Source organism: Myotis daubentonii, chromosome 5 (genome assembly GCF_963259705.1).
Source record: "Myotis daubentonii chromosome 5, mMyoDau2.1, whole genome shotgun sequence".
In the NCBI taxonomy this organism is placed as follows: domain Eukaryota; kingdom Metazoa; phylum Chordata; class Mammalia; order Chiroptera; family Vespertilionidae; genus Myotis; species Myotis daubentonii.
The window spans coordinates 42764305-42778446 of record NC_081844.1 but is presented as its reverse complement, the minus strand read 5'-3'; the positions used below and the strand labels follow the sequence as shown (position 1 = coordinate 42778446).

The 14142-nt window shown below is 36.6% G+C and overlaps 1 protein-coding gene across 5 annotated transcripts in view; it reads right to left on the bottom strand.

Annotated features, from left to right (window-relative positions):
- The window catches only part of NEK1 (NIMA related kinase 1), a 147637-nt gene that overhangs the window by 67578 nt on the left and 65917 nt on the right, over positions 1 to 14142 (bottom strand). For all 5 annotated transcript variants that reach the window (XM_059697657.1, XM_059697656.1, XM_059697660.1 and 2 more), the window contains 2 exons: positions 13837 to 14000; positions 3016 to 3118 (listed from right to left, as the gene is read on the bottom strand). In XM_059697657.1, coding sequence (XP_059553640.1) covers positions 3016 to 3118; positions 13837 to 14000 — 267 coding nt within the window. The remainder of the gene's footprint in view (positions 1 to 3015; positions 3119 to 13836; positions 14001 to 14142) is intronic.

The window sequence follows — 14142 nt, the reverse complement described above, 5'->3', positions numbered from 1 at the left end:
CAACTGAAGTATAAATAAATAAAAAACTGTGGTACAAGCATACAATAAAATATGACTCAAGAATTTAAAAAGAACAGACTACTGACACATATCATCCTAAAAAAATAGCCCACGTGACCAATAATTTTATATAAAATTCCAGAAAAGACAAAACTATAGTACAGGAAACAGATCAGTGATTGCCTATGGCTGGTGGTAGACTGATTGTAAAGGGACACCAGGAAAATCTTCTAATCAATTTTATTAAGATATAATCGACATATAACATTGCATCCATTTAAGATGTACAACATCATGATTTAGGGTATATGTATATACTGAGAAATGAGTACCACAATAAATTTAGTTAATATCCATCATTTCATATAGTAACAATTTTTTTTCTTGTGGTGAGATGAAGAAACTTTTAAGAGCTGATGGAATAGTGCTATACCATGACTGTGGCAGTGGTTAAATAACTATATATCTTCTACACTGCAGCACACGTCCCCAAACAGAGCTTAGCAATTTCCCTGAGTTAAGGAAACAGCAGTCAGAACCTGAGAAGTTGAAGATGATCACTAAAACTGGCAGGATGGAGTACCAAAGAACAGAGAGTTGCACAGAGAGGAAGGAGTACTGGAGATTTGTAGGGGGTTTCCTCTGTGTTTCCTGCTGAGTGACAACAGCATAATGTCAACAATATCTCAGGTTTACTTAGGACTGGGAATGTTTCATTCTTCCAACAGCCAGAGTGGAAAGACCTCCAATCACAGGGCCTCCAATCACTCAAGAGTACTGCCTGAGCAAGGGGCCAAATTAGTTCTACCAGGGGTGGGCAAACTTTTTGACTCGAGGGCCACAATGGGTTCTTAAACTGGACCGGAGGGCCGGAACAAAAGCATGGATGGAGTGTTTGTGTGAACTAATATAAATTCAAAGTAAACATCATTACATAAAAGGGTACGGTCTTTTTTTATTTTAGTTTTATTCATTTCAAACGGGCCGCCCGCGGGCCGTAGTTTGCCCACGGCTGTTCTAGACTGAAGGCTGTTTGGGACCTGCCTAGAAAAGCTAGAAGCAAGCCTTGCAAGACTCAAACTATTCCACGTAATTTAACTGCATCCCAGGATAAAAACCCAATATATTAAAAAGAAAGATAAAATACACAATGCCTGGTATCCAATCACAAATTACCAGGTATAGATCAGGAATAATAAACAAAACAGAATTAGTACACAAGGTCATTAAAACTGCTATCACAATTATATTTCATATGTTCAAGAAGGTAGAGAAAAGAATAAGTATAAAGAGATATATAAAAAGTATTAAAATTAACTAAATGAATTTTAGGAGATAAAACATTTAATATCTGAGGTAAAAAATATATAATATCTGGATGGGATTCACAGCAGATTACACAAAGTGGAAGAAAATTAATGCACTATAAGATATAATAATAGAGGCTATCCAAAATGAAACATAGAAAAAAGAGTGAAAACAATTGAATAGAACACAGTCAGCTGTTGAGAGAGCATCACATAGTCTAATATATGGGTACTGAGCATCCTAGAAAGAAAAAGAGAGAGTACAGAAAAATTTTGTTGAAGAAATAATGACTGCAATTTTTCCAAATTTTATAAAAATTTTAAACCCAGATCCAAGATGCTCAATGAGCCCCAATAAAATAACCATGAAGAGTACATCAAGATACAGCATAGCATAATTAAATTGCTTCCAGTGATAAAGAGAGAATGTTAAAAGCCATCAGAGGAAAAAAACATTTCATCTAGAGAAAAAAATTAGAATAATAGCAGAATTCCTGTCAGAAATAGACATGACAGACAATAAGCAGAGTGATATCTTTAAAGTACTGAAAGAAAAAACTTTCAACCTATAATACTATATACAGCAAAAATCTTTTTCAAAAAAGACAGCAAAATATTTGTTGAGACAAACACTGAGCAATTTCACCAGAAGACCAGCACTACAAATTATCATTTAATAACGAGTACAAAATAAGGACATTTCCCAACAAATCTTGGAAATTTTCTCTTGAGAAGGATTACCAGAAGATATTCTCCAGCATGAAGAAAAATAAACTGAAGGAAGAATAGGAGGATGTAAGGAGCAATGCTAGGGGAAAAAATCTGTAACTCTTGATAATTCTAATAATTGTTTTAAACATTTTAAATTAAAACTTGTAACTAAAATTCCTGATGCTGTTAACATGGGAGGTATGGAGCAAGGGAAAATGCTGGAGGATCTCTTCTACTATCTACAAGAAGCATAAAAATAGAGAATAATTCCAGATATTAGAGAAACATAAATTACTGTTTGTTAAAAGGGTAACCATTAAAAAACTTAGCTATCTTTCTATGATATATTTCAAAAACATATCCTAAATTGGAATAATTGCATTAACTTATAAAGATATCATTTATGAACTTACAGTAGATATGTCTAATCAAAATATGTTACCCTATAATTGACCTATTTCCTATGTGAGCATGATGCTTCATGAAGTGCTGAGCTGAGAGAAATAATAATCAGTGTGTACCTCTACAAGTCAAAACTTTTAATATACTTTTGTTTCTAATTTGCTATTGAGTAAATGTGTAATTACACATACTTATCCAAATTTTTATTTCCCTTTTTTCTTTACATTCTCTGCTACTTTAAAGTATTTAAAATCAAAAGCATATGGAGAAATAAAATGAGCAATAATATAAGAACTAATTTATTCACTATATATATCTGGGTTGCTACATTTACTTCAGCTATTTTTAAAGGAAAGATACAGCCATGAACTTACTCTCAATTAATCATACCAACAACAGAATTTTACCCTATCTTTAAAAGATATAGCAGAAGAGGAATTAAATAAGTTAAGATACATCACAACTTTACATTCTGCAAATGTTTAGAGGAAATGTTTGTAAAAGATTATAGTTCTTTTCATTTATACCTACCTTATTCCGGACCTTCACTTTGAATACTAATATGTTCAAAAACCTCAAGAGAAAAATATCATACCATATGTCCTTCGGCTCGAGCTTTATTCTGCCTTGCTTCCCATTTTCGTTGTAGGTACTCTTCTACTTGTTTAGCTCTTTCCACAGCTAGCTGCCCCCTTTGCCTGGATAATGTAGATAAATAGCAAATTCAGAAATTCTGAATATTAAATATTCCATAAAGTTAAAAATTATTCTAAATCTTTTCTTTGTTGCAAAATATGAAGGCTGATATGAAATAAAATCTTCCTCTGTAATGAAGAAATACCTACATGTATATTAGTGTCTACTACCTAGAACAAATTCTTTACTGTTTTAAGTAGAAGTAAAATCTATACTATCATTCCAAATCTTAACAAGGTTACTCTTACATGTATTTAATCAACTCAACTTATAGATACATAAAATTATTTTAGACTATACTTAATTACAGAAGAATCTCAATAGCTTCCAAGTAGTTAAGTGTATTTCAGAACTCTGTATAAAATATATCTAAGATCTTTCCCTTAATCAGTATTGAAGTAAAATTAAAGCAGTATAGTAGCAATTTCAAAAATGAATAAAAAGTTTATTTGTGTGAAATTTCAAAAATATAGTAAAAAGCAATGCCTGAATTCCTTAAATATCAGCACTATGAAACAGTAAAATAGTTGTTAGGAAAAAAATTAATAGCACAGTTGTTTTTATCTTTTCCAATTATATGTCTGTATCTTCCTCTGACAATAACTACAGAATGTAAACATGTTGAGTCTAGACTACAAATAAAAATATCAATAACAAACATTTATTGGACATCTAATATATATTGTGCCTATTACCATGCTAAGTATAAGAGACACAAAAATAAGTACAACCCAACCCCAGTAATCATAGAACTCAGAGCACAGTATCAACTCCAGTTACTTTTGGAGGTGAGGAACAAAGATGAAGTTATTGTCTGTGCTCCTATTAGGATTTTGGCTACTAAAGCACACAAGCTCCTACAGCCTTTCTTTAGGACCGTAACTAAATTATGGTCTGAAAAACACATGCAATAATGCCTTCTCTGTTCTTCTGATAGGTTTAAAAACTTCTGATTTTTATGCCTCGAATAATAATTTCCTTTACATGTTTTGTTAACTACTAACTGAAATATAAACACTTTTTAGAAATGAAATTAAGCTATTAAAATCTGTTCCACCACAAAGCTATGAATGAGCGTGCTCTAAGGTTCATTTACCTTATGTGATGCGTAAAGGAGATTCTTCTGAAATTTCCATCCCTGGAATTTTCTAAGATTAGATAATCTCTAAAGCTGGCTAAGAGCCTTTTATTGTGACTCTCAGATATGGCTAGGTAGCTAAATTTTAATCTAGTTCCACATGGCCAAATTCAGAAAAACACTCCAGCCAAGCCATGGTAGCTTGAGTAGATTAAGCATAATGAAGGAGAAAGTTGTTAATGCCTCTGTAGAGCACATGTGCTATATTCTACCAGTCATATTATGCACTGCATAGCTGTGAGATTAATAAGGTACATCTGGTCTGGATGCAACATATGTCCTCAATATATATAGGCAAGGCTGTATCCTAGCCTACTAAAGCCCCTTCTAAATAAAGCTGGGCCTAAAAAGGGTAGACAAAATTTCAGAGGGTATGATGCTCAGTCATGTCTACTGAAACTACAGGTCTACTGTTAGGCTTTTTGGGGGGGTCCTGAAGGCTTACACTACCATCTGTAATTAGATAAAATTTCTAATCTCTCTGGTATGTGTCCTCACTGCATTGACTTCCTTCTTTAACCTTTACAGAAGTAAATTGGATTTTATTTTCCATCCTAAGATACTATGTCTAATGTTTGTCAGTCTGAACCTCCAACTGACATACGTTAATACAACAGTTGCACAGAATTATTTTGCTGAAAACCTGGTTATATGTACTATAGCTTTGATTTATAAACTTTTCACACCATTTATATTTATACTAGTGGCCCGGTGCACAAATTCATGCACACTGAAAGGAAATTAATTAGAAGACATATTTTAATATCGCTATTCAGCCTTTCTCTATAACAGAAGTATCAACCAAACTCACGATCAGCAATGACAGATTGAAACACATATGTGCGATTGGCACCAGCAAGATCTTTATATGTATCGTGCATACACAAGTCAACTTAGCCTTTTATATAAATATAGAATAAACTTGTTTAATTAGACCTGCTTTCTGATTTGGCTAAACTTTTTCCAGCCCAGTGAAGCACCCCAACTTCTCTTTCAGGTAATTGTCAGCAACACAGTAGTAAATAACAATACGAAGCAGATTATTATTGTAGATCATGCAGGGAGAACAAACGGTAAAAATATTTAATTGCAGCAGTGTTTGACTACATTCTGTGCAGTGAGAAAACCTGAAGTCATTTTCAAGGTTCACCATTTCTTACTTCTTTTCAGTCGGGTCAAGTTTCTAAACTTTCTAAATCTCCATTTTCTGGCTAATGAAAAGAAACTAGGATTCCACCGAGTCTCCTATCTACCTACTAGAGGACTTCTGTGAGGATCAAATGAGATGAGGCATGGGCAAACGCTTCACAGACATTTGGTTAAAATGTAAAATGTTTCCACCTGGCTATGAAGCAAGTCGTGTTCCTTGGCTGAAGAAACTCCAAGGAGGCTAGTCATTGCTAAGGAGAGGAAGCTGGGTGTTGCTACGTGACGTCATTACCCAGCACCCACAGCCACCGTTTCCCGGCTAGGCTGGGCTGCGGGTTGCATTTTGTGCCATGGGGTTTTGGCAGCATCGGCTGCGATTTGGTGGGCTGTTGCTCCGGGGTTGTGGTAGGACCCGTGCCCCACTTGGGGGAAGCTGAATGTTGCTTTGTCGGCACCAGGTCTGAACTGCCATTTCACTGTTAATGGCCAGTGTACATTATGGCAGCTCCTGTGTTGAGCTTCTGCCCTCTGGTGGTCAGTGTGCATCATAGCGTCCGGTCGGATGGTGGGAGGGGCACTGAGCATATTAGCCTTTTATATATATATTAGAGGCCAGATGCACGAAATTCGTGCAAGGGCCTTGGTCCCCCACCACCACTGCAACATCCTCTGCCTCCCCCCCATCCCCAGCAGCTTTGCCTAATTAACATATTACACTTTTATTATTATAGATATAGAGGCCCAGTGCATGAATTCATGCATGGGTGGGGTCCCTTGGCCTGGCCGGTGATCAGGGCCAATTGGGACCATGGGAGGTTGGCTTGCTGGGGGAGGGGGGCTGCGGGAGGTTGGCCGACTGGCAGGGCCTTGGGAGGTTGGCTGTGGAAGCGCACTGACCACCAGGGAGCAGCTCCTGTGTTGAGCATCTGCCCCCTGGTGGTCAGTGCACAGCACAGTGACCAGCTGACCAGTCATTTGGTCACTCAGGCTTTTATATATATAGACTAGAGGCCTGGTGCATGAGATTTGTGCACTGGTAACCGGCATGGCCTGCAGGTATCAGCCTGCTGTGGGAGCACCGCTCATCCCGGTCTTCCAAGTGGCTGTGGACCCGCCCTCTGAAAGGCCTCTCCCTGGTGCAGCATCTTTGGTGGAGCCAGAGAACTTGCATCTCCAGAGGACCTAGTTGGGGCCGAGCCCAGGAACAATAGCATTGAGAGGCGGCGGAGTGGCCTCAAACCTGCCTCCCAGGCTCCCGAGTCAGCTCTGCGAGCCTGGTAGCAGCAGTGCTACGCAGCCTTCAGGCATCTGGAGGAGGTGGCAGGGAGCAAAGAGGAGCCTGGGGCGAGGAGGTGGTGATCGCAGCCCAGGTTTCTGCCTGTCGGCCTGGGGTTCTCAACGGGAGCAGCCACTCATCCTGGTCAGCTGAGTGGCTCTCCCATTGTGGTAGTTCTCTGACCACCGGGGTGCAGCTTCTTCATTGAGTGTCTGCCCCCTGGTGGTCAGTGTGTGTCATAGTGACTGGTCGTTCTGATCATTCCGTCATTTGGTCACTGGGCTTTTATTATACTAGTACAGGATAATACTACCTGCTCTATTTATTTACATGATTTGTAAGTTTTGCTTCATTGACTAGTCTTTTCCTAATCTGGCTTAAATAAGCAGGTTTATATAACTGTCTGGTCTCAATCACAAACTTAAAACCTGTAGTTATCTTTGCTTAACACTATTTCTTTTTCTTCTCATTTATTAAACAAATACTTACTGAGTGTCAACTATTTGCTAATATTATGCTTGCCTTTGGAAATATAAAGATAGATAAAACAGAGTTCCAGGAATGCAAGGTTGGTTCAACATGCTAAAATCAGAGTAGTACACCTTGTTAATAAACAAAAGATTAGTTTAATTTTTCCTATGACTCCTAATGATGTTTATAAATCTATAAACTGTCTTTATTTCTCATGCATTTCTGCTTACTACTTCATATATACCAAACAACAATAACAAAAAAGAATCCACACTCATCCTTATTCCTCTCTAAAGTAAAACTGGACTAAACGTTGGATATATATTTATGCTAGGCTCATGGGATAAAGAGGAAATAGTCAATTTACTTCTTAAGATTTATTCTTTTCATTAAACATTATTAAGAATTCATATGCACATACTCTGTTTTAGGCCAACTAAATATACTTTATCTTTTGTGTTCCAAAATTATACCACTTTAAATCAGTAAAACATTAATCTACATTAATAATAAAGGAATGAAAAAATAAACTGCATGTAAGCCACAAATATAAAATAAGCAATTAAGAATTTTGGAAAGTAAAATACAGAGACATTAAAATAGGTTAAAAATTATTCTAAAACTCCTTTTTTTATCTAGACATGAGAAAAAAAGGAGTAAGTTATTTTCTCTCCTTTTATTATTATAAAAGCATGAATAAGTGGCAAGATCTGGGTAGGATACCTAATATCCATGGCTCAAGTCCTTTCCTGATATGAAAATTTTTTAAGTTTTTGAAGAATGACTACAAATTAATTGCTTTAAGAGCTGAAAACAACACAAATAATGTGAGAAATGAAAAATGAGTCAATATGGTTTCTAGAACTGGGGTAGTATAAGGTTAATGAGATGAAAAAAGGATATAGTTTACTCATTAAGCTTCCTCCTCTGAGTGGTATGATGTCTATCTGATTGAATGAAACTATTGTCAGCTTTACTCAAATTAAATGAAGCAACGTAGAGGAGACTTGGAAAAGTAGAAGCACCGTAAAACACGTGTTAAGAGATACACAATACAATAGCTTAATAAAATGGTCTTACATGGCTATTGGCTATGGCTCCAATATTAAAATGCTAATTGAATGTAAGTTCATTATATGTAACCAACGTATCACTCTAGTGGGGATGTTGATAATGCAGAAGGTTAAAAAAAAAAAAGACTTAAAAAAATTAGTTGAAGAGGTGTGTTTAGATATGAATATATGCAAAGTTGAACTGGCCAAAGTTACTGATAAGGGGAGAAATAAAATAATTAATGCCATAAATAAGAAAATGGCACATATGGGTGATCTGAAAAAGAGAATCTGAAAGTCTTAAATGATTAGATTTGTTTACTGAGTCAGTTAGACTCAGGGAAAAGAACTGATCAGGAATGACAATGACATACAAATTATAGACCTTCTTTGGTTTCCATGGGAGACTGGTTCCAGACTCCTCCCTTCCCCACATATATCAAAATCCCCAAATGCTCAACTCCATTATATCAAATGGTGGGGTACAATGCACAGTCAGCCCTCCTCACTTGTGAATTCCCAACCACAGACTAAAGGTTTTTGATCCAAGGTTGGTTGAATGCACAGATGCAAAACCTGGGGATACAGAGGGCCAACTGTAAGTTTATTGAAAAAATTCTATGTTAAAGAGGACTTGCACAGTTCACCCCATGTTGTTCAAGGATTGTGTATATGAAAGTTCATTCAGCACTTGATATCATATTTAATTTTTAAAGCACCTGCAATTTTAAAATTTTATAACCAACAAAATCAATAACTTTAGCCTGTCCAATAGTAGATTTTCAAGAAGTGGGGATATCTTAACTATTTAAGGAGCGGAACTCTCCAGTCAGATGGACTTAGTTTAAATCCTAGCTCTAACACTTACAAGCTGCCATGCACAAGTTTTAAATCTCTGTAAGTCCTAATTTCTTCATATTTATTTTAAAAATAATATCTAATTCAAAGGGTTGCTGCCATGAGTGAATACAACGTGGTATATAGTAAATGTTCTATAAATATTATCTATCATCAAAAATAACGCCAATGTAACATAAAAAATATGTATACTATGTTTAAGTATAGCTAAGCCCACCAAAGTTGACAGAAATCCTATATAATAAAAGCCTAACATGCAAATCAACTGAACAGTGGAACGACGGGTCACTATGATGTGCACTGACCACAGGGGGCAGATGCTCAATGCAGGAGCTGCCCCCAGCCCACAGGCCCCAGGCAAGACAAGGTAAGTGCCGGGGGGGCCTCCAGTCACCCTGCTGGTCACCCTGCACCAGCAGTGACAGCAGGGGGTGGGGCTAGCCAGCGAGCGGGCGGTGCCAGGCTGGCCAAGGCAGGTGTCACTGGGGGCTCCCCTGATCGCCCCACCGGTTGCCACACAAATCGGCCCTGATCGCTGGCCAGGCCTAGGGATCCTACCCAGGCACGAATTTCATGCATCGGGCCTCTAGAAAAATGATAAATGATTTCAAAACAAAAAATGGTATAAAAACTGAAAAATTAAAATGCTAAAGCTATATCTGAGGCCCAAAGAAAAGACTAGATGGAAGATGTGGTAGAGTGGAAGAGGTAACTGATATATATAGCCATTTAAGAATATTTAAAACTCAGTACAAGTATGGACATGGGCAAATGTAGGTTTACAGTTGTTCATATGGAAAGGACATGCAGGTTATGATTATTACAATGGCTTTATTAACTATGTTTCACATATTCACAACTGTAAAACTACTTTTGCCCAATCCTGTATATGCAAATATTTCAAGGTTATAATAGGAGACTGATGCAAATGGCCCAATGTAGTCCAATATTTGCCATTTTAACTGTGAAGAACCAAGAAACATTCTGGAAGATGAATAGTATAAAGAAGCATAATGTAGCTTTCTCTATTTTTCTTTATACTATACTAGTGGCCCAGTGCACAGATTCATGCATATTGAAATTAATTAGAAGAAATATTTTAATACCGCTATTTGCCCTTTCTCTATAATAGAAGTGTCAGAGATAAAAGAAAATTAGTAAAATGTATATGAAAATAATAAATTGATGAAAAAATAACATGAAATAACAACAAAGACATGATATAAAAAACAACAAAAACATGATATAAAAACAACATTGATAAAAACAATGACTGATAAATTGATTAAACTTATTCTAATATCTCCCTGTATACCACATTAAGAGTAAAAACACTTTCAGAGTGCTTGCCTAATTTCCCTTGTGATGAAGTATTTACAACTTTAACTTTAACATTACATGCTCTTCAAACTCAAGAGAAAGCAACATGTAAGTGACCATGTCCAAAAATGGGTTCAGATAGGAATATTCCTACTCTGTCTAGAGTTTGTTCTTGTGATTTATTAATAGTCATCGCAAATGCTGACATCACGAGTAACTGTCTTCGAATTAATTTAAATGGGAAGCCAGTGTCAGACGGGGACATATATCAGGGGACAAATCAATTCTTAGAATCAGAACAACCTCTCCTTCCACAGATCCTGTTAATACTTCAGCTTCAATTATGTTAGGTCGCAATCTTGTGATAATAAACCTAACCATTACAAAGTCTGCATTTACTATGAATATTTCTCAGTAGCATGATGATTACACCTACTTTCAATTTTAATTTATGACACGGCATTCCCAAAAGAGTAATACTATTAAAAAATTCAATGGGAAAATTTTTCTTTTCGGCATCATCCGTTGAATTGATGAAATCATCACTCAAATATATGTGAAAATCTCCACTGAGTATATCCAAAATTTCTTCATTTCATTTATGAACATGCTCATTTTTTGGACAAAGAATCACATATTTAGATATATTTTTAATATTACCTATAGATATACTATTTCCAAAGGCAGCTTCAATAATAGATGCATTATAAATCATTTCACGAGGGATTTCAATAATATCCATTCCTAAATGAAAACTGCTATCAAGTTTGCCATCTCTAAGTTTTACTAACCATTCGCTAAAAGCAGAATCCTTTGATCTCATATTTAAGAGACAACTGTCTGAAACATCCCCAAACACTGCAGTACTTTAAACTTGTTTGTACTATAGCCAATCGCATAGCAGTTGGTCTTCAGATACATTCCGTCAACGACGACGACAGCTTCTTTTGGCTTCAGAGGTATATTGTGCCAATAGTTGGTCTTAAGACATATTCTGTCGGTGCCGCTGCTTTCTTTCAGCTTCAGAATGTCAACAAAAACAACCAAATTCACGATCGACAATGACAGATCGAAACACACGCATGCAATTGGCACCAGTGAGAGATTTATATGTATTGCACATGCGCAAGTAAACGTTTATTTTTAAACTAGAGGCCCGGTGCAATCCAGGACCCCTCAGGGGATGTCAGACTGCTGGTTTCGGCCCAATCACTGCAGGCCAGGCTGAGGGACCCCACCAGTGCACAGATTTGTGCACCGGGCTTCTAGTATGCATATAAGATCTTTGGTAAATCTCTTCTCGCCCTCCCCTCTCGCACCTTCCCTCTGAGAGTCATCAGTCTGTTCAATGTTTCCATGCCTGTGTGTTGAGCATCTGCCCCCTGGTGGTCAGTGTGTGTGTCATAGCTACTGGTGAACAATCGAACAGTCACCTAGGCTTTTTTTTTCTTTATTGATTAAGGTATTACATATGTGTCCTAATCACCCCTTGCCCCACCACCCCCTCCTCATGCCCTCAACCTCTGGTGTCTGTGTCCATTTGGTTAGGCTTACCTGCATGCATACAAGTCCTTTGGTTGATCTCTCCCTCTTACCCCCACCCTCCCCTGCCTTCCGAGGTTTGAGCATCTGATCGATGCTTCTCTGTCTCTGGATCCGTTTTTATTCATCAGTTTATGTTGTTCATTATATTCCACAAATGAGTGAGATCATGTGATATTTATCTTCCTCTGACTGTATTATTTCGCTTAGCATAATGCTCTCCAGTTCCATCCATACTGTTGCAAATGGTACGAGTTCCTTCCTTTTTACAGTAGCATAGTATTCCACTGTGTAAATGTACTACCATTTTTTAATCCACTCATCTGCTGATGGGAACTTAGGCTATTTCCAAATCTTAGCTATCGTAAATTGTGCTGCTATGAACATAGGGGTGCATATATCCTTTCTGATTGGTGTTTCTAATTTCTTGGGATATAGTCCTAGAAGTGGGATCACTGGGTCAAATGGGAGTTCCATTTTTAGTTTTTTGAAGACACTCCATACTATTCTCCACAGTGGCTGCACCAGTTTGCATTCCCACCAGCAGTGCATGAGGGTTCCTTTTTCTCCACATCCTCGCCAGCACTCATCATTTGTTGATTTGTTGATGATAGCCATTCTGACAGGTGTGATCACTTGAACTTTTATATATATAGATTGCTAGTGTGTATCATATGTAGCAGTCGGTTGGTCGGTCGGACATATGGTCTGTCACTTAGCCTTTTATATGTATAGATACACTTATTTTAGGAAGATTTGACTAAAATAAAACAAAATAAAGCCAAACCAGTTATATACTAGAAAGATCAATAACACCAGGGGATAAAAGCCACACATAAAATTTGCTTTGCCGTCTCATAAAAAACAGGCATTTATATGTGAGTCTTTACAGCCTTCCTTTCTCTACAATGGAGAATCTACAATTAGCTTACTTCAGGCTACTGTACATTATTCGATAATGTTAATTTATATTCACCTTAATCATTTATCTCCACTTAACTACCTTTAATCATATTTTTAATTGGGAGATCATAAAGTATTCTCCTTAAAATGACAAGGCAGAGGTAACGTTTTCACAAAATGATATTCTGAAAATCCAAATGTTTTATAAAAGAAATTGGAATTGTCTAAGAAAACATGTATGCACACTTAAGAAAAAAGGAACTATGCAAATTAAAACTATTGACTGCTACCATATTAAATTAATTCAATGGAAGAAAAGAAAAATCTGATAAACAAGACCATAGCCATAAATCAGAAATGAATGTGAAGAGAAAACAAGCCAAAACAACAAAGAGAAAAGTGGAGTTCTAAGTGATGAGGAAACGAACACAAAAAAAACATGGCTTTGTAGTTTTGCATAAAGTGTGATTCCATTTAAATATATTCTGATTAATTTAAAGCAAGTGGATGAAGTTATTACAACCATATGTTAACTCAAAGTTATCACATGTTCCTTTAAATAGGACATTCAGTCTATAACATACAAATAAGCTACGAAAATTCTGCTGAATTGAGGAGCTATTTGTTTGCCTAATCAAAGGCCAAGTTTGCACCTGAGAAAATTACTAAACCCAGAAGGCAAAAAAAAGTCAATGAAATCAATGAACAAAACATTCACCAAGTATAGATACTAAACTAGACATGACACACACAAAAAAAATTATAAACAAGAATGCACTTATGGATCATTACAGTCCGACCTGTTTGCATTGGCTTAGTTAGACATGGCTTTCAATCTCTTCAAAGTTTCTCTAATAGCATCAGCATTAGAGAAATAGTGATGAACTGCAGCCCCATTGGGAAATCCTGAACGTACTCCAGGTGATATTCCTCTGTAGGTAAATATGCACAACGACTTTTACTACTTTCTCTGAAGCAAAGCACAAGCAACTTCTACAGAACACAACCTACCTTTCTGGAAGCCTTCGGCCATATATTTCTCCTTTCCATTTAGCTTCATTATCTTCTGCTCTTTGTTGCTGCATTCGATCAAAAATAGCATGATAATGTTCATATTGTCCCCGAGGAGAAAAAGATGATGGAGCCACAGCCCCTCCACTGCCAAAAAAGGTAGCCTAGGAATTTAAAAAAAAAAAGAGCTCTCAAATGATTATCTCATAATACCTAAAACACCCATAACATCCTCAAAAGAAAAAAATTTCAACACTTGACTTTCAAAAGGCAATTATCTAATTTGAAAATATTAATAAACATATT